At 38.5% G+C, this 21,650-nt stretch overlaps 1 protein-coding gene across 12 annotated transcripts in view; it reads right to left on the reverse strand.

Annotated features, from left to right (window-relative positions):
- Window positions 1–704: 704 nt before the first annotated feature.
- LOC105497688 (RIC8 guanine nucleotide exchange factor B) overlaps window positions 705–21,650 on the reverse strand; it is a 114,170-nt gene continuing 93,224 nt past the window's right edge. For 3 of the 12 annotated variants that reach the window (XM_011768969.3, XM_011768968.3, XM_071071194.1), the window contains 2 exons: window positions 17,288–17,407; window positions 705–2,082 (listed from right to left, as the gene is read on the reverse strand). In XM_011768969.3, coding sequence (XP_011767271.1) covers window positions 1,971–2,082; window positions 17,288–17,407 — 232 coding nt within the window. In that variant the 3' untranslated portion in view covers window positions 705–1,970. Of the gene's footprint in view, window positions 2,083–8,084; window positions 9,044–13,715; window positions 13,817–15,123; window positions 15,267–17,287; window positions 17,408–21,650 lie in introns of those variants that run through there. The other 9 variants (XM_024797931.2, XM_011768972.3, XM_071071195.1 and 6 more) reach the window with 7 other exon arrangements.

The raw sequence follows: 21,650 nt of genomic DNA on the forward strand, positions 1-21,650 counted from the left end.
TGCCCATTTCTTTTGCTGTTGGTTAAAACCTGGGTCACTCACCTTTCCTCAAATATTTTGGATGAAATTCTAACATGTATTGCCTTCTTCCTAGCCTTTTATAAAGCATTCTGGATTTAATTTCTTCTTTTAAAAAAACTCAGGGTCACCAATATGAGATTTAGTCTATGAGCCATATTGTTAATACACACATTTTCGGGGCCAACTAGAGTATCCTTTGGTAAGGAGATAGTCCCAGATTTGCTACGTCTTGAAGTTTTATTCTTCTCATCTATCTGGTTTTCAGTTGGCCTTTTTCTTCTTTCAGTATGCCTGCCTTCAATCTAGCAGCCTCTTTCTTTGCCATTTTTTGTGAGCTTCAAAGCCAGCTAACAAAACATGTTGGAAGCGTATGCAAATTTCAGTTCAAAGTCTAAGAGTGATATTCCTGAAGATCTCCCCCACAAGTAAGTCGCAAGAAGCTTTGTGACATCTCTTCTGGCAGCTGAAAGGCCTTTTACAACTCCATTCCCGAGTTTTTTGCTTTGCCAGAGAGGTAACTTCTGGATAAATGACCTTTTCATAATACTCCATGTACTTTACCTGTCCTTAAAAAGGCTATTAGAAGTGGGACAATGGATGTAAAAGCACTTTAAAAAGCATAAACTGTGAAATAGTATTGTTTAGCCCATGTATCTATAAAGAAACACACACAGATGGCCAAATTGAATCAACCCCAATGTTTTATTTAAAGTTTTAAAAGGCAGTGGTTAAGCACATTATGTATATATGTATATATATGAATGTATGTACGTGTGTATATACATACATATATATACAGAAAACCAACCCCTTTTCAACTTTAGCCCCTGATGAGCTAGGCCCACTGTCTAGTGCATGACTCACTTTCTCCTTCTCCATAGGACCAATTCTAAAAGTAAAAATAAACAGCCTTTATCAGTTTAACAGTAACTAATTGTGTTTCTTTTTCTTAAATAAATAAAGTTACTATTAAACTGATCACATATGGTAGAAACGTAGAACACACACACACACCAGCACACACACAGTTCCCAATTTAAAACGTGATGTATGAATGACCTATATGTACAAATGGGTGCTGCTGACTCCCCCACCCCAAGCAGAGGCCACGAAAGAACTCCCATTACTCAGGTAGTCCCCATTCTCTCTGCTGGGATGGAGGATGTGTGTGTTCCTGGCACCCCGGGTTAGACCTCAGAATGCACACTCCCCATGCACTGATACAGATGGTGGTTCAGTTCTATGGTACTAGTGTTCAGGTACATTAGGGAATAAATAGGCATTTGTAGCTGCCTGAGAACTAAACCATCATTTATAACTCTTTATAGGGAGAAATGTATTCTGAAGTTTTAGCTAAGTGACATACAAACTTTTAGAGTATAATCAGTTTGTAAGTCTGAGGCTGTGTGTGTGTTTCCATATATTTATACAAAATTGATATGAAGAATGGGGCTAGGTTTATGGAGCAGCTGCTAGGCTTCCATTTGGTGAGTTCTGATCTAAGAAGTCAATTGCCCAAGGCTTTATTTACCAGCTCATTCTGTTTCTCATGTGCCTCTGGCTGCTGGAGAGATTCAGAAGGGGCCACTCACACAAGTGAGGGGAAGGACATGGCTAAATCTTCTGCTAAGAAGCTTGGCAAAAAGAATTGCCAGATTCAACCAGGGCCGCTTTGTAGAATAAAATCCTTCAATTCCATCCTGATGAAATGGAATTTTTTTTCTGCTTCTAGCCCCTGTAACCCTGTCTAACTGCAGCTCTGTATGAATACCTCAATATCGCAAAAAACACAGGGTCACCTCTTAAATATGCTGGATTCTCAATGAGTAAACCAGTTAATGTGTTTCTAGCCAAAGCAAGGGCATAAATGTTTTAGAGAAAAGATTCCCCTGGAGCTACAGAGAAAAGATGCTGATAAAGCAATATTGAGAGTTGAGCAGGTGATGCTTTTAGTCTGTGTCAGAGCTGGTCTCTTCGATGACAGAATACTGGTTGAGTGCTTCCTCCAAAGGCGTTATTGTCCCATCAGGTTTTAGTCCCATTGGTTTAAGCAACTCCTCTCTAGAAAAAAGAGATAAAAGAGAGAGAGAAAAAAAGTATTCACCAGCATCACACACACACCCCTCCCCCTCGCCCAAATCCACAACCTTTTAAAAAGAAAAGTCTTTAAAAACCAAAGTATTTTCCCTTCAGCTCTCTCTGTGTGTTTGTAATAGGAAAGATGAAAGGGGCATGGAAAGAAAAAGAGGAGATAAAAGACTTCATTCACACAGGCCAAACCTACTAAGCCAATTAAAAGTATGAAAAGTCAAGGTCTAAATGGGCTCAGGACAAGGAGCAGGTCTCTTCTGTTTTGAATAATTAACTTTTCTTTTTTTTCCGTTTGTGGATTGGTTTTGTTTTAGAGAAGTTGAAGCTATCAAAATTTCACCTGCTCCAGTGGTTGGAGCATACAATTAAACGGCTGATTTGATATGCATACACTTCATTCAATGGAATAAATCTATCGGTTTTGATTTTGCCTCAATCTCTAAGTGATACGTAAGTACTTGTTGATTCATTTCAAATTAGTTGGCCTTCCCCAACTCTCTCCCCGACTTTTCTTTCCTTCTCTCTCTCTCTTTCACTCTTTCTTTCCTCCTCCTCCTCCTCCTCCTTTTTAAAAAACACCATTGCTTTTGTTTGTGGCAGTTTAATTATGGGATTGACGGCCATTTTAATCTCTTCAAAGCTCCCCAATGGCCGCTTTTCAGCTAATCCAATTATATCTACTCCACAAGTTACAGCCTCATCTAAAGATGATTAATTATTGATTAAGCCAATCAAAAAGCATTAGGAAAGATTTATTTAATCTTTTCATAGGCTTTTATTTATTACATGGAGATTATGGTGAATGTACCTGTTGAGTTGCTAACTCCAGTCCTCCCATCCCTAAAAAGGTCAGCAGTGTACTTAGGAGCGGCCTTGAAGAGCCCCTATGAACTGCTTAAAACTTATTTATCACAGAAATGGGCATCACCCCCCAAAAACATGTCCATAACCAAAAACCCACATGGCAGCAGCTAGAATGTTGCTGAGATTTGCATGGAAGGGAAATGACTCCCTCCTCACAGTTGTCCCTTAGGCTAGGAGAAAGAAGGGCTCCCTCCTGGGGAGGGGCAGTCACACAGTAGTGTAACGGTGTTACAGACACAGTGAAGCCTCCTGGGAAGGGGCAGTCACACAGTAGTGTAACGGTGTTACAGACACAGTGAAGCCTCCTGGGGAGGAGTGAGAACAGCTCAGTGGTCAATGGATAAGAAAACAGGAGCCTGATGAAGAGCTCTGGCTAGCTCCAGTAGACAACTTCGAAGTGTTTGAAAACTTTGTTTGGGAAATGTGAACGTCTGACAAGCTAAGTTGAGGCTCCTGAACATTATGAGGGAGGAAATGTGTTTCCCAATCCAAGAAATGGGGTCAGAATCATAGAACTTAAAGTTGGAAGGGGTCTTAGAGATCATTAAGTCCAACCCCCTTCTTTAATAAAGGAGACTGAATGACTCATCCAAGGTCACATATCTAGTTGTAGAGCTGGACCTGGGACATGGGTCTCCTGAATCCCAGTCCAGTGATCTTTGCAGCCCACCGCATCTGGATTAATCGCCCTAACTGCAGTGGAGGAGCACACTGAGTTCACATCTTCAACACCTGTTCAATGACTATGTGACAGGAACTATGTCATATACTGGGAAGAAAGGAAGACCAGGTACAGCTGCTGCCTTTGAGGAGCAAATATATGCAAAAGTCATTTCGAGCAGAATGAGGTAAATGCTGTAAGAGAATTATGAACAAAGAAGTGTGGCAGCTCCTGAGATGAAGCACTGACCAGGCTGCCTGGGGAGGGCACTGCCAAATAAGGTGTCAGTGAGTGGCCCTGTACTAGGCAGACGGGCACAGAGCGTTTCAGATAAAGGAGACTGTAAAGAGCTCCGAATGGTCCCACTGACGTGTGTGATTCTGTATCTTTTAGACCTTTTTGGTTGTGTCAGCTCATCTTTTGTATCTCTGGGGTCTCATGAAGCCGGGAAAAGGCCCAGTGTTTGGGGAATGGTGAGGTTCAATGAAGGAGGGGCAGCAGGTAAGCCTGCAAGGGTAGTTTGGGATGCAATAGTAAACAATGTCTTAAATGCCAAAATAAGGAGCTTCGATTTCACTCTGTAAAGAGTGTTTGATTACGTTTGTTTTATAAGAAAGTATCTCTGGCAGCAGCATGATAGACACTTTGGAATTAGTGGCAGATAGACAAGTCATTGGGGGAGTCATCATAATAGTGTGTGGGGGAGGAGACAGAGAGCTGGATTAAGTCTGAGGTTGTGGGAAGAAAAGGCAACATTTCTGAGGTAGATCTCACCACTCACTGGGAGGAAAAGGGGTTGGAGAAGGAGAGTAGTAAGTAGAGAGTTCCTGTTGTTTCAGCTCAGATGACCAAGTGGATGGTGACTCTATTCAATGGGACCAGGACACAGCAGATGGAGATTTGGTGGGGAGATGCTGATATATTTTAGGACCTGAAGAGCTTGAGGTGCCTACATGACAACCAGGTAGGAATGTTCAGTGGAGAGCTAGAAACAATGTTTCCATTAAAACTTCTCTCTAGCACTGACATCAATCATATATCTGTATTTTAAATAAATTCCTGGTTCTAACTGATTGTGCTAAAGGACTTTGTGATGTTGGATACTACATATTAACAACTGACACAAAAGGAGAAGAGGGAGAACCTGCTGGGAATGAAACACTGAGGGTCTGAAGGGGTTGGTAAACTCAGGGGCAGGGTAGGGACCGAAGGGTAGGGATAGGTAAAAGTAGGACTGGCAGATGGGACTGGAGAGATTCTATCGAGTGATAAACTGCTGGGTGGATATACCATCACTCCTGAGACTAACGCTACTGCATCTCTTTGATAAAAAAATGATTCTGGGGCTAGCTACTAACTTGTATGAAGTATCTAGCACTTTCACATCTAAACCCAGGAAGAATATTTTCAAGTAAGTCTATCAGCTTTATCCCTGCTCCCTAATCCAATTACAGAAATAATTAAAAACATTAAATTAGTTTTATGGCCAAATTATAGGATTTCATTATGGAACAATGGGCCCATATTTTAATTCTTACTTGTGAACTTGTGAACTATTCTTCTCAAGATTTACTTTCTGGGTGCTTTGTATCAACCCCCACTAAAATGGAAGTTTCTCTGAAGGTATGAATTATTTTCTTCTCCACATGGCTCTACTCTCTGTAGGAAAGGCGTCAGTGAACAATGGCCATACAATCATGCATTGTGCAAATGAATTAAGGCAGCAATGTGATGTCATGGAAAGAAAAAAAAAGATCTGGAGTCAGGAAGTCTGTCTGAAGTCCTGATTCTCCTCCACTTACCAGCTGTGTGATCTTGGGCAAGCTTCCAAGTCTCAGTTTCCCTACCAGTGAAATGGGGGTCGTGATAATCCTGGCTGCACCTACTGACTAGCGAAGATGTAAGTAGTGGTAGTAGTAGTAATAATAATGTAGACCAAAGACTTGTGAATTGTAAAGGACAAATGTTTGTTATTATTGTGGTACAGTGAATAGCACATATAGGTTTTGGAGTCAGATGGAGCTGTGCTCTAATTCTGGATCGATCAGTCACTAGCTTTAAGAACATGAACTCACTGAATTCCAATTTCCTTATCTGTAGAATTAGGACAGGAACACGTACCTCACACTAAGTTGTGATGAGGGCAAAAGGCTACTATACATACAAAGTGTATAGTATAACATTAGGCTGGAATGTAGTTAGAATCCACAAATTGCCGTTCCTGTCCCTCAGGTGCTTACAGAAGGTTTTCCCATGCTGGTTAGGGATTAAGTGGGGGAAGAATATGCAGAGGCAAATAAAAGACATGGTCCCTGTCCTCAAGAAGCTTTTAGTCAGTTCAGAAGATAAAACACACACACATTAAACAATATTGAAAGAATTACAGAACAGCAGATTAACAAGCTTGAGATGATTAACAGGCAGAGCCCTGCTTTCTTTAAGCTTTAAAATTTGTCAGTATACCCTTACTGTATTTGAAATTGGTTTTAAAGGAGATTTCTTGTCCTGTCTGGGAGTAGAAGTAGAGGATCATTTACAGATGTGTGACTGTTTGTTCTAATTGACCCCAGGTTTATTTCTCATACCCCCATCCTAACTTTTCTCATCTTCTTCCTCTATCCTTCCAACTAGCGGCCCACGAATATCAAAATGAAATATTTGATACAGAGACTCACTCCTAAAAGGCTTGATAAATGACCTGGTTGGGTTTAATTTATAATCTTGGACTATTTCATTTGCAATCTGTTGTATCTAGATCAGCAAGATGTGGACAAAGAATGGGAAGCTTTAATGAACACAGAAATATTCCTTCACCAGTCGTATGGACTATGCACATGTGGGAGGGACACAGGAGGAGACAGGGATGCTGACCACAGGCTCCTTGCAGTAGGTGGACTCAGAGGCCAGACTGTAATGGCAGTGATGGACATGGATTCACAGGGAGAAAGGCATCCCAGAAGCAGAAGAATTAGTCAAGCAGAGGCACAGAAGCAAGAGTTAGTTGTGTGCAGGGACTGGCAAGCAGGCTGGCTTGGCTGAGATAAAGGAAAAAAAAACAAAACAAAACTCAAAAGAGATGAGGTATAAAAGAGGATTTGAATGGAGACCTTGAATCCTAGGCTGACAAGTCTGGACTTGAGTACAAAGGTATTCTTGTTTTCTATTTCAAGAGTGCCCCCTTACCCCCCACTTCTAAGGATATTAAAAATAACTGTCATTACAAAGCTGGAAAGCTATGAAATACTACTGCTCTGATATTTTAAAAAGATAATGTCTACGCTTTACTCAATTTTCATATCCCTATGTGTCTAGCACAGTGCCTTGCAGATAGCAGATCCTCAATAAGTGTTTGTGAGTTAAATTTAGTTGTGCTTGATATTATCTTTCATTTTCCTGAAGAGAAAAGGTATGGTGTCTAATGGGACTCCTAATGACTAAACCATGAAGAAAAAAGCTAAATCTCTGGGTACAGATTCACATTCATCACCACGATTTACAGGGTTAGAAACAGGATTAACATTCCACAGGAAATTCTGTATAATGTTTTTCAGAGATTTCTTGTTCTCTACTAGACTATGAGCAACTTGAGGGCAGAGTCCATGTCTTCTCAGGCTGTGATTTGCCAGTATCTAGTACAGAACACAGCACACAGCAGGTGCTCAGTAAACATGGCATAAGTGGAGACCATTTGTCAGGAATCATTCTCATGTTATTTTAACTGTAATTATTTTCCTGATGAATTAATATCATCAGGTATTCTGACAGTTCAGCAGAAGTCAAGCCCCCTTTTCACCAGACAGCCTGGAATTCCCAACCATTAACTGGTATAGACTAGGCTTCTTCCATATGGGGCATCGGAGGAACTAGATTCTGGTCTCAGATGTTCCACTGACTTGCTAGGTGTCCTTGGGCAGGTCACTTGCCTCTCTGGGCTTGAGTCTCCCCATCTATAAAGTGAGTGGTTGGACAAGATGATCCCCAATATTCTACACTAATTTCAAGAGGTTAAGTGTTGGGCTATAAAATAATTTTGATCTATTTAAAAAGCTGCTAGGTTTTTAAAGATACTCAAACTCATTATTACTAAGCCTTTGTTTCTAATGCAGATATTCTAAACCTAAGAGTCAAACACAGCATCCTACCAAATTGTCACAGACATACACCGAGACCAAAGCCCTTTCTGCAAGACTACCAGCATATGATTAAAATGATTACAAAGGGAAACCAAAGCAATGGCAAGTGCTACAAAAAGGATCCAAATTCAATCATGGCCCTCAATAAACAGGCCATTTCATAAAGAGTTACTGGTCCTAAATTATGAAGGTCCTATCTAAAAAGGATGGCTATGTGTCAGATATATGTATATCATGGCAAAACGGAGATACTGTATATTGAAATGTGTATCAGGATTAAGATATTCACATAGCAACAACTCCTTCATACTTACCTTCAATGCTACACACAGGCCTTAACACAAGTTAAGACTGCCCTCGTATCAAAAAGTACAGTGATGTCTACTGGATAAAGAGCCCATTCTAGGCACTGTGACAGTATCATGGCGGGCTTCTCATCTGATCAGGCATCTGGCCAGGGAAGAGATAAGCCTCCAAGAATGTTCAACTGGAACGAAACATCATTTAGAAATTTGATCTTACTAAACGATAAGGAACCATAATCTACAAGGGCTTGGCCAGGCAAGAGGACACAGATAAAGCACGTCCAAGAAAGGAAACCCTATTTTGCCCCAGCCTAACCCTTGGGACTGCTAATGGAAACCAAAAAAATAATTCTTAAAGAGCTAGGGATGGGAGATACGGAATTTACACCATATTTAAAATATTCTGGTCTGGTTTTTTTTCCAGATATATTTTAACATTTTCCTGAGCCACCGTTTCCCTATAAGTATGGTATACTCTGGGATGCCTGGGCTTATATGACTTCTCAGAACCTTAGAGAAGGTTCTGCTTTTTAGGGCTTCTGGTTCCTATACGACTCTTTCCCCCAAAAATGACAGTGCAAAATTGGGGTTCAGATACTAACATACCCAATCGCACATTATAGAATAGGTCAGACGTGTATGTGTATAAAACACCTTACTTGACCTGAAAGCAAGAGAATACTCTTGCCCACAGCACATGTTTTTGTGCAATACAAACAAAACATTCAATTCAAGTGTACTTGTTGAAAAACAGGACATAATTAAGCAGTTGGTAAAATGCATTCTTGTTTCCCACTTGCAGATCTCCCAAGAGTCCCTTCGAATTTACCTATACGAGTTTCAGCTTCCCGCTTGCCACTTAGCTTGATAACGACTCAAAAATCATTCCCTTGTTTTCAAGGGCTCTTCTTTCTTGTCTGCTCTGTGTACTACAGGGCAGTATTGACACATGGAATTAATGACAGGGTCTGTAATGAAACAACAGTCATGCAAACACCAGTCTGCTCTTTTGATAAAACAGCATGTTAGAGACCTATTCACCTCCCTCTAATTGAGTACTGCATAATAGTTCCGATCCTTTTATGTAACATATTTTGTTCTATGATTAGAAAAGAAGAAAAGGGGGGGAAACATATGAGGCATTGCTTCCTTCAATCACCCCCTGATTAATTCTCTGTTTTTAATGAGGGCGGCTGCTATTTAGGCAGGTTCTGTTACATACTTGTTTTGTTGACTTCTGTACAATGTATAACAAAACCCAAGACCGGATAATTGGGAACCATTTCTTAGGCACAGGATTCCTGCTCTTAATGTAAGGTTGACTTGGAAAAAAGAATCCTGACATTTTATATTAGCCATTTCATATTTAATTCCTTTTCACATTTGAAAGATGGGATGAGAAATTAGTATATAAATACAGCATTTTAATTAACATAGAGCTTTTCAAAAAATGCCTGTTAAAATGGATGGAGCCTGTGATAGCCCTGAGAAGGAAGCTCTGTAGTTCTTTTAAAGTCTGGGAGTGCATCTTATATCAAGATTTCAGCATCACTGGAATAGTTCATAATCCACGGAAGTATAACGGGTTTCCCAATAACTTGTGATATTCTTATAAATGTTTTCACCTCTTTTTTTCTCACAACAATAATATTATAACCTTTGGACTGGTTAACATGTTCAGTTAGATACTGTAAAAGTGTCCTTTAGGCTTGAACCTGGATCCTTCATCTTTCATCTAATGACTTTCCAGGGCTGACTGGTTATACTGATCTTTCACTAAGCCACTGACTCATGGTAGCTTTTCCATAGCAAATTTGAGGTCTAGGCTACATCTTTGAAAGGATTCAGAGATCCTTCCCTCAGCCCTCATCACTGTGCTTTGGGATTGGGTACAATTGGGAAAGTAAAATATGCAACATAAAAATATTGTTACCCAAGACAAATGGATATGGCGTACAGTCCCCACATCACTATGTCTTTCCACTTTATAAAGGTAATTGGGAATTGTCTAAACCAGGGGTGTCCAATCTTTTGGCTTTCCCGGGTCACACTGAAAGAAGAACTGTCTTGGGCCACATAAAATACACTTAACACTAATGATGGCTGATGAGCTTAAAAAAATTGCAAAAACATCTCATAATGTTTTTTTTTTGTTTTTTTTTTTTTTGAGACGGAGACTTGCTCTGCCACCCAGGCTGGAGTGCAGTGGCCGGATCTCAGCTCACTGCAAGCTCCGCCTCCCGGGTTTACGCCATTCTCCTGCCTCAGCCTCCCGAGTAGCTGGGACTACAGGCGCCCGCCACCTCGCCCGGCTATTTTTTTTGTATTTTTAAGTAGAGACGGGGTTTCACCGTGTTAGCCGGGATCGTCTCTCGATCTCCTGACCTCGTGATCCGCCCGTCTCGGCCTCCCAAAGTGCTGGGATTACAGGCTTGAGCCACCGCGCCCGGCCTGATAATGTTTTAAGAAAGTTTATTAACTTGTGTCGGGCCACATTCAAAAGCGCCCTGGGCTGCGGGTTGAACATCTTTGGTAAATAGTCCCATAGGGAAGCCTTTTTTAAGTTAGGTTTTATTAATGTGATCACATGTATGAAAATTTGTCAGAAGAGCCATAATCATTCTCTTTTAAAAAACAATTTAAAAACCTTGTATTAACATAGAATCATAGAAATTTTACTTGTTTCCTTCATAAAGCTTTGCTTTTTGTGTTTTAAAATATGAGCTATTTATTTAGCATTTGACCTGATACCTACGAAGAGCTCAACTATGGAATGAAAAAGCAGTAATGCATGTCCTCTAAATCTCAGTTCTCTTCTAAGGTAAATATGCTTATTATCTGTCTTTTGTGTTTTTCATTTATTTAAAATTTAGAATGTCTTAAAAATAATTAGACAACTTTTGAGAGCTGTTGGTAATTTCTCACAATAACACACAATCTGGAGTCTCAAGACTGAGAACTGGACTTGGGTTAGTCACTTAATCTTTGGTGCATTTAATCCTTAAAAAAATACCTGATGCTATTTAATTCACAGGGCTGTTTTAATAATCAATGGAGATAACGTATACGGAAGCATTTTTTAAACCTTAAAGCACTATATAAATATTAGTTGGTTTTTTTTTTTTTAAATCACTGTTCACATTTCTGTTAGATCACATGCAAAGCTTCTAAAAATCTGCCACCCACCTCACAGTAAACAGCATGGTTAAGAAAATATAGAGAAAAAGAGATCAGGTGTAGTACTAGAAGAATAAAGTTCAGTTTTATCTTTTAAGTGGTTTAAAAAATTATTTCTTGGTAATTTATTTACAGAATTTTTCTACTCTGTTGTCCAAATTAACAAAATAAATATTAATAAGACGTCAGCATGCCAACTGACACTGTTGAATAAAGAGGTAGAAACAGAAGTTCTTAATGCTCTTCCCAATAAGGAAGACTTAAAAGTTAAAGAATGAGGAGAACTAAGAGCAAACAGCCAGTGGGATGATTCTTATTTGATGTTCCTCTACTAGTCAAAACCCATTTCAGACAGTACTTTAACCAAGAGCTCAAAGTAGTTATTCCCACTACAGATCTAAAGAACAATGACTACAAATAGGCAACACAAAGGTAGAATGGCATCCTACTTAGAGGTGTCTAGCCACTGGAAAGGTCCTATGTAACCTAAGGATAGATAATATCAAGCTTCTCAAATTGATCCTCCCCTGACACCTTAAGGATATATTAATTTAGCTGGATCCAAGTCGTCTTAATTCAATTTCCAAGCAATCTTACAGTGTATTTTAATGAGGTAGAATAGCACTGTCTAATAAAAATATAACGTAAGCCACAATGTAAGCCAAATGTATGTACTCTTAAATGTTCTAGTAGCCACATTGAAAAAGAATAGGTAAAATTAATATTTTATTTAACCCAATCTATCAAAAATATTATCATTTCCATATGTAATCCATATTAAAAAAAATGAGATATTTTCCTTTTTTTGTGCTAAGTCTCTGAAATCTAGTGAGTATTTTACAGTGATAGGACATCCCAATTTGGACTAATGTCATATATAGCTGTGGTTACCAGACTGGACAGGGTAGATCTAAAGAATTTTCTGATGAAAACAAGATTTTTATATTTTCATATCTATAATAGATCTTATAATGCTCTAAAAATTAGAACATGTTTATGAAATGTATCTGAAAAGCATTTTCTTGACTAACTTATCACAAAGGTAGGTGTAATCACAGTCGTTGATACTTTTGTAAGGAGAGTAAAATAACTTATTTATAAGAAAAAACTATGTATTTATTTTTTGGTTATAAACTACCTATCTCAGCCTTAGTCAGTTTAAAAATAATCTTTTGATTAAAGGGAACTAATCTTACATCTAGTGCCTGCATTTATTTTAAAAGTCATGTTCCAAATAGTACACAATGACTGGCAAAAAAAAAAAAAAAGAAAAGAAAAGAAAACACTTATTGGCTAAGGAGTAAGAAAAGGAAGAAATGGTAGAATAATTATCTTTATATAAATTTTAAAACATAGATTTTGATGGCAGAATATATAAGCAAAAAGGCAATGTATCTTGTTAGACAGTGATGGGATAAGGTTGAATAGAGAATTAATTAGCTCTGGTTCCAATTTAGAAACTAAAGGGGATTAGAGAAGTCAAAACAAAACTGTAACTTGAAATATTATTTCCCTTGGTTAGTTTAAGCTTAAGCCAGTCAATGCTCTCTCTTTTCTAGACGAGGCACCATTATTATACACAAGTTGTGTGCGATAGCTAAGGCAAATGAAATTGTATTAGGCACAGTGGGCTTGCTTTAACTACACAATTCCCATTCAGATCTCCTGCTTGAGTTGCAGGGGCTTATTTTTTCCAAAGTCAGGGAAGGAAAGAGGAGGTGAAGGGGCAGGCAAATTTCATCCGCTTTTCCATCTCTGCCCCCACATTAAAAATGTCAAATGAGGCTTTCTATAATTTCATGCCTCAGGCCTTAAATGTTTATATTTGATAAATATTACAATTATCATTCTATATTAAAGGAATTATGGACCCCAATATTTAAATAAGCCAGTCATAGCTCAAAGTACTTTATGGAATTCCTTTCTAGCCCTGAATTTTATGACATCTGGCCAAAAAATAGAACTGACAAAGTATACTTTAAAGTCTTAAACCATGTAAGTATTTTAAAGCTAAAAACTGCCCTTCAAATCTGGGGATCAGCTATTTTCATTATTTCATCATCACATACTGTGGAAACCACAGGATACAAGGCACTGTACTAGCTAGACATGATGGGATTTATAGGGTTCAGATTCTTTTCCAACTCTTCAGACCTCTAGGTGCACTGCCAATCCCCTTATCTACATCTATCACAAATACAATCCTTATACTAAAAAAAAAAAATCACTTGGAATACTCAAGTCAGTTCGTATTCAATGGGAAGAAAATATCTGAGCACTAATCCTCCAATATCTTTGGAGATCTAGCTGAGAGAAAGCTGCTAAGGTGGTGAGCTCTTTGAGGCAGCAGCTATGTCCAGCATGGAGGCAAAAGAGAAATGTAATTTTAACTTTTACATTGGTGGTTTTATACTTTTGGTAGTGAATAACATCTATACCCTACACCAGGCTCAGTAACAGTACCTGGCATGACCAACCTTAGTCATCATCACTTTGGTAAGTGCTTTGGCACGGGCCACTGTTGCTAACCACCATCCTGGTGCAGGTCCTTCACATCTGCTCTCCTATGGATGGAAAAAAGGAAGTGTCTAGTGTCCATTCATTGGCCACATCACCTCCAACCCTATCCTTTACTCACATGCCTTTCAATTCAGGTGCAGGAGAAAACCATTTCATTTTTGAGAAGGAAAGTTAATCAGACAAAGCTATGGTACACTCTTAGCACAATAAAGACTTGTTTGAACGCAGAACGTCCTAGAGTGAAAGGGAGGGAACTAACCAATAGTACAATGCCGACAGGGTGATTAGGAAGTGTTCTGGCAAACACTCACTATAACAGACAGACACAGTAGCACAGTGGACAGAGCAAAGGTCTTGAGTTCTGGAAAATGAAGGTCTAGTCTCACTTTTTAAAAATGAAACTAGAAAAAGAATGTATGTGAAAGTGTTTTATGAACTGTTAAAAGGAAATGAATTATCATCAGTTATTAGCTTGGAAATGCTTTGGGCAATTCTTTGGTACTTGCTTTCCCCAATGATAAATCTGATAACATACTAATCAAATAATGATAAAACCACCTGAGCTCTTTAGAAGAAATAAGTAGTATGTGACTATCCAAGACTTATGAACAAGATTAAATTTCTCTCCACCTGGAATGAATGGTCACTTTTCCATTTTTCTATTAAATACATCAAAATTCTAGGATCAGCACAAATGCTAGCTTTCCTGTGAAACAGACTCTGAATCATCCAGACAGAATGAACTACTCCTTTTCCTGGGTGCTTACAGTTCAACATAGACCTCATTTTGTCATTATTTCCTTCTACCTTGTATTTTAGACTAGATTCCAGTCATTTCTTCCACTAGAATTTGAGTTTTCCAAAGGCAGAGACTGTCACATTCTCCTCTGAATCTTCCTCAGCTTCCTAGCACGATGCCTTGCACAGAGTAGCTGCTTAGTAAATGTTCCCTGAATTGTACTGACTTTAGTCTATTTTGGCTTTATGGCATCTTTTTTACCTCAAAAAAAAAGTGGAAAGAGAGAAGAAACTTAAGACTAATGAGGAATACAGCACAAAAGACATGTAAGACGCATAAAGAATGACTTCATTCTTTGCATTACTGCTTTGGAATGCCCACTGCTGATCTTTATACAGTTTTGTCATTGATTGTATTTAGTGAGAGCAAACGTTAGAAAGCACACAAAGGCAGACAATGTAAAACGCCCAACACACGTCATGCAAAAATTCTGTATGATTTGAACTATTCTCAAGGTTGCCTTTTGTTTCAACTTTAATGGCAAAATTGGTACCATCAAAGCCAACATAAGACAAATTTGCTCTGCTTTAAACATGCAAAAATCAGTGTCACCTTCAGTTGGGCATCTGCTGGGTATTTCCGGATAAGTAGGCATCTTCTTTGAGGCATAGTTTAAATCAGGTGGCAGCTTGGGTATTTCAGACTTGACGTCTGTATATTTATTTGTTGGCAGCTTCTACAGTATGTGGATTCCCCTGAGATTAAAAGGAGAAGGACCTAGCACCTTTGTTTTCTATGCCTGTGATAGAGATGCCTTATGAAATGGTAGTGCCTCTATTAGTAAGCCAAGTATCTGGATTATATTGTATAATCTTAGGCAGCTATTTCTTCTATCTTCCATTTCCCTATCTTGGAGTTTACTCATCCAGGGTAGATGGCCCAGTTAAATAGCATTTGTGTTAAGCTTTAAATGTCATGTTGTTGTGTTCTACTCAGGTCCTTGCTAACCCTTCCTCTCCAGTTTCTACCAGATGGACTCTGTTGGTTCTTTTTTTTTTTTTTTTTTTTTTTTTTTGAGATGGAGTTTTGCTCTTATGTGCCCAGACTGGAGTGCGATGGCACGATCTCAGTTCACGGCAACCTCTGCCTCCCGGGTTCAAGCAATTCTCCTGCCTCAGCCTCCTGAGTAGCTGGGATTACAGGCATGTGCCACCACGCCCAGCCAAATTTGTATTTTTAGTAGAGATAGGGTTTCTCCATGTTGGTCAGGCTGGTCTTGAACTCCAGGTGATCCGCCTGCCTTGGCCTACCAATGTGCTGGGATTATAGGCATAGGCCATTGCGCCCGGCCCAACTCTGTTGGTTCTTATACTGTTGTTTTTATACCCCTGTGTTTCATTAGCTACATCAGCTCCTTCTGGAAGTGGCCAAGCACACATCTTCTCTTTATATATTCATTTTGATCTTATTCTGCCTCCTATAGGTTTGCCCTATCAGTATCTTCTCTGTGACTATTAATCCCTTCTGGGAGGGAACATTTATGTTCTATACAAAGGTATGGAGAATGTAATTTGCAAACAGGCAACAATGTCTTTTGAAGACTGTGAGCATAGTCAGTTAGCTACAAATTCTAACCTTCTTGAGAAAGGATGAAAATTTAAAAGGGCTAGCTGGAAGTTACTGAGTTCTAGTCCTATTAGCTTTGTAGATAATTAAGCTATTCATTCCTAAACAACTTCTACCACATTATCAGCATCATAATCTGCAGTGTGGATAAATATCCATACTTGTCACACTCCCCATGTCAGTCTCTTGTTCCTGTCCATTTCTACCCTAAGCCTCTGCTGTGCCCTTAATCTCTGCTTGTTTCTGTGTTCCACCTTTCCCTTTCATGGTTGGCTTTCTGGCTTTTCCATTCCAATGGCTCCTTCTTTTGACTGAGGGATACTAGCCTTTACATAGTTACTATGAAAAAGGAGATGGCCAGAAGAAATTCATCTTTAAGTGGCAGCTGCCACCAACACACAGAAGCATTCATTCAAGATGGCTTAAAGAAGATAGTAACTCAATGTATGACTAGAAAATAGAGTGATTCAGCCAAGTATGAAAGGAATTATTTTCTAATAACTCCTCCAAGATGACTAGTTGCTGATTAGTATATACCTGATTTAATTATTTTCAAAACTGGTTATTTTTGAAGGGGAAGGAGGTGTGAAGCAAGAGGGGAAGGGGAGTTTTTTTTTTTTTAGAACTCCTAATTAGTACAAATCCCTGTTTTCAGAAAATCCTTCATTTGAGCTATTTCTTTTCACTTTTTCTTATTGGGTGCATGACATTTTAGAATTCTTGGTTTCAGCAGCAACCCAAAAAGGCATAATTGCAAACTTACACATCAAAAATGAAAAAATAAAAGCATCATGATTTCAAACAAAAACTAAAACAGGCTAAAACAAAAATACAAGTGGCAGCAAAATCACTGAAACTAACTCACAGTATCTTTTTGAAGACAGGGAGGTTAGTTGGTTAATTATTACAGTGCTCTGGTAGTTCCTATCTTAGCTTTGAGAGTTTAAATGTTTAGGAATGCACATCCAGAAGCGGCACATGTAGAAAAACCATGGTAGCCAAGAGCTATCTGAACTACTGCTGCCTGGGCCACCCTATTCCAATCAACATGGATTTCCAGAGTTGCTGTTCTATGGTAACTCTCAGTGAGAGAGACAAAGAAATAGACCATTTTTAGAAACCAAGCAAAAAATGGATGGGAATACAATACCTGGAAAGTTTATCAAGCATGTTGACAAGTTTCATGGCTTCATATTCTTTTTGTTCTTCTGTCATTTCATCTATGGGGTTTGGCATTGGTTCCTCTAAATGACCAGTGATAAGATTAATGCTATAAAAAGAAAAAAAAGTTATGCTGTATGTTTTAAAATTATGCTCTTTCTATACTTTTCTGGTCCAACTTTTAAGTGATAATAAGAAAGAGTATAATAGCCAAAAAATTGGCAATGATTTCAATTTTATGGTATAGAAACGATATAGGAATTTTTAAAAATGGACTTTTCCACTAATTTGCTTTGGGAAATGGGCTATACTTTTTTAAAAAAATAAAACTGTCTTGCCAACTTTTGTTTTTTTTAAAGACATGGTTGCTTTTTAAAAATACAAAATTTGATTAGTGCCGTTAGGATAAACATCCGCGGATGCACAGCTTATCCATTAATCCTAAGGGGACACATGATTTCAGGGAAGAAGAAATGACGAAATCTATTTTGTGATACAGCATAAAACAAACATCAAAAAAATTGGAAAAATGATGACAGAGAGGCTACAATCTGGAAATGAAAGCATGCCAATTTATAATCTCAGGAAATTAGTCCATTAGTGAGACCACAGAGGGCAATGAGTGTTTAAATAATAAAAGATAAAGCAGAAGAACAATTTTAATTAGTTTGATCTGGCCTAGATAAAAAGGATGAAATCTAGCCTACCAAGAGACAGGTATATCATCCTGGCTTTCTGGAAATAGATTTAATACAGTACTTAAAGTGACTACTTTGCATAAATTTTGTATGAGGTTATAATACTAAACAAACTATTCTCTCAGAGAAAAGCCATACTTTTTTTTTTTTTTTTTTTTTTTTGAGGACAGGAAATAAAAGATAACTCTTTAAATGGCTCCTAAATATCTACAACAAACATTTTTCTGGAGAAGCAGACAAGAGATTACAGTATCTTATACCAGCCAAGTACATATTGTTTTTTTGTTTTTGTTTTGATGGAGTCTCGCTCTGTCACCCACGTTGGAGTGCAGTCGCACAATCTCGGCTCACTGCAACCTCCGCCTCCCGGTTTAAGTGATTCTCCTACCTCAACCTCCAGGGTGGCTGGGATTACAGGCACGTGTCACCATGCCTGGCTAATGTTTGTATTTTTAGTAGAGATGGGGTTTCACCATATTGGCTTGGCTAGTCTCAAACTCCTGAGCTCAAGTGTTCCTCCTGCCTCAGCCTCCTGAAGTGCTGCGATTACAGCCATGAGCCATGGCACCTAACGGGGATAGTTTGTTTTTAATGATCAAATTAAATATTCCTGCAAATAGCAATTGCTAATAAATTGCCTTCTAGGGTCTATGAACATAAATGCTTTCAGAAGCCAGGCGTTTAAGATAAGCAAGTGAGTGAGTGGGTCAAATATACATAATGTGGAGTGTTGGGAGATTGGGATCAACTGGAAAACAGTGCTCAGTTTAAATTAAAAAAAAAAAAAAAAAAAAGATACTGGCCAAGACAAAGACACAGTGATTAATTAAATCTTCTGGTAGCCAGCTTGCAAAACCCTGTTTGAGACTTTTGGTTGGGCAAGTTACTTTCTTTACTGACCAGCACTTTTCTCATTTGGGGTAAAGGCTAGCTTACTACATACTGTTATCTATTACTATTAGATTTACTTTTCTACCTTCCTCAGAGGCTGCATGACATACTGATTCTTATGGAAGGATTCAGTGCTCAACACCCTCGAAAACCTGATTCAAAACCTATCTTGCCATTCTTGCGTAAGACCTACATCTAGAGTCATGCTTAAAAAAAATTCTCCCCCATTAGAAACCCAATATATAAAATAGACAAAAGTGAACTGCTCAGGCAAAAAGGAGATGGGAATAGTTAAGTAGATGGGTGTAGAGTCCCTTTATTTGTCCCCTACCCACTTGTTTCCTCTTAAGGTACTTTCAAAGGTTCTGGGGCAACCTGAAAACCCATACCCTTTTCATTTATTTCTAGCCTTGGCTGTACATTAGAATCACTTGAGAAACTTTAAAAAAAAGCTTGGGCGACAGAGCGAGACTCCATCTCAAAAAAAAAAAAAAAAAGCTTGGGCCTCACCTTAGACCAACTAAATCGGTGCGCGCGCGCGTGTGAGTGTGTGTGTGTGTGTCTAGAGTACCTGCTTTAGACACTCATTGTGTGCTATTTTCTCTGTTTTCAGGTGCTCATGAAAGAAGAGAAAAAGGCCTCCAATTAGAGGCCATCAACAAAAATGCTGAATGGGTCATCGTATTTCCTAAAAGTCAAGAACAAAGAAGACCCAGACAAGGCTTCTGAGAACTATGGAGACGTATCCAGATGCCACACTGAAAATACAACTGACCACCCATCCATTATTTGCTCAGGCATATATATAACACATCTCTTTTCACTGGTTTCTCTTCTGCCCCCTGTTAAATTAAAAAAACAACTAGTCTTATAAATGAATAAAGGTGCTTATTATAGATACATACCACTTCCCAAGCAAAGAAAATCAGGCCTCAGAAGAAAGTATACGGGTAGGTAGATGTATTAACTATGTAGATCATGCTTATTTGCCTCTTGAGAGATGGCTTCTCTCCTCAAATTCAATGGAGCTGTGATTTGAAAAATCAGGCCCGTAGGCACTTTTAGGATATAATGACATTTGCACACATGATCACAGGCTTCAGGGAAAAAAAAGCATCAGGAGGACACACTGGTAAGCTATGTGGTATTGTGGGCACCACAGCATACAAAGTCACTATATGAATTCCTAGATTAGGACACAATGTGATGGTTTTCTTGGTTCTCTTAAGAGCTTAGTGAAAATTAAGTCCGTTTTCCATAAGGTGACCTCAAGTCCCCTGGCTGCTAAAATGATATAATGGTTTGCTCTGAAATTAGGTACTAAAGTAACACAATTCTTTGCTATCTGAGCATAAAAGCAGCAGCCAGAAATTCATTCTTACAGAGTAAGAACTCATTTTTTTTTTACCCAGGGAGTAAAACATTCCAACCCTCCAGTCACTCTAGGGATTTGGGTTTCATTTTTCCCTTTAAAAAGACATTTTCCCCCTGGATATTCCAGAGAATGTAAACAATGCCACAGAAAACACAAGTTAGGGCACTGAAGTACAGTGTACCACTCTATTATGGGGAAAATGCCAGGGTGCTGTGGCAGAAGGCAGACAAACACTGTCTCTCCTCCCACTCCCCACTTCAAACCAGAGTCTCATGTAGTCTCCCTACCCAGAAAGGAAGAGAAAACAAGTAACAGTCGCTATGACAACAAAGATGTGAGATTTCATAAAATAGATAACTTTTGGTGGAACAAATACCTGACACCTTTACAACCTCAAATAGTACAGTCTGAGATGCCACAGTCCAGGTTTCAAGATCTTAACACTATGAAATTCTGGAGTTACTTTTATTTCATTCCAAAACTTGGAGTCTTAAGATGCTTTAAGAACACTAATTGTGGCGGACATTTCATTGGGTAATTATATTTATCATGATCTCCTCCACCTTGTCTCTGCTCCCCTGTCCCATTTTCGTAGCACTCTAATCCTACTATTTATGACTTCCAATTAGGTGACAAGAAGTGTCTAAATTCTTATCTGTGGTATTTCATCACAAATTTTGTATAAGACTATTATATGAACTGACAGCAGCTATGGGCCTGGAGACAAAAGGATTAAGACACACTAAAAAGGTATGGACAAATGAATGCAGGTATAAAACCTGAACTGTATTTCAAGTCTTTTGCTCTTTCTTCAAACTTTTGTTACTTTTGGCCAACATCAATAGTACTAGGTCATTTAACAAAAAAGATCCATTAAAACTTATTTCAGCTATATGAAAATTAACTTCAATCTCTACAATGTGTGGCTTAAATTTATTCAAAGCATTCTGGTTAAAAAAGGAACTCTAAAGTCAACCTACAGGAGTTGGACAGGTAAGATAAGTGAATAGGATAAGCTGTCAAACCAAAGGAGCTTATACCTCGTATGAAGGAAACCACAGCTACTCAGTTCCATCAGTTGGTTGCCATGTAGCATGGAGGCCCTATGTTACCAGAACTTCCAATTTTTCAAAAGAAGTTAGAAATCAAGATTTTCATCTAAAATATCTATGGGATATGTTACCAGAACTTCCATTTTTTCAAAAGAAGTTAGAAATCAAGATTTTCATCTAAAATATCTGAATTCTAAATGTTGGTAAGTAATTAAGTTATTTTAAGAAGCACTGTGTAAAACAAAAAAGCAAAACCACAAACCAAATAACCAATAGTATATGGGGCAAGCCAAACAAAACATACTTGTGGGCTAAATCCAGACAATTTGCAACCTC

This window comes from Macaca nemestrina, chromosome 10 (assembly GCF_043159975.1).
Source record: "Macaca nemestrina isolate mMacNem1 chromosome 10, mMacNem.hap1, whole genome shotgun sequence".
Lineage (NCBI taxonomy): Eukaryota > Metazoa > Chordata > Mammalia > Primates > Cercopithecidae > Macaca > Macaca nemestrina.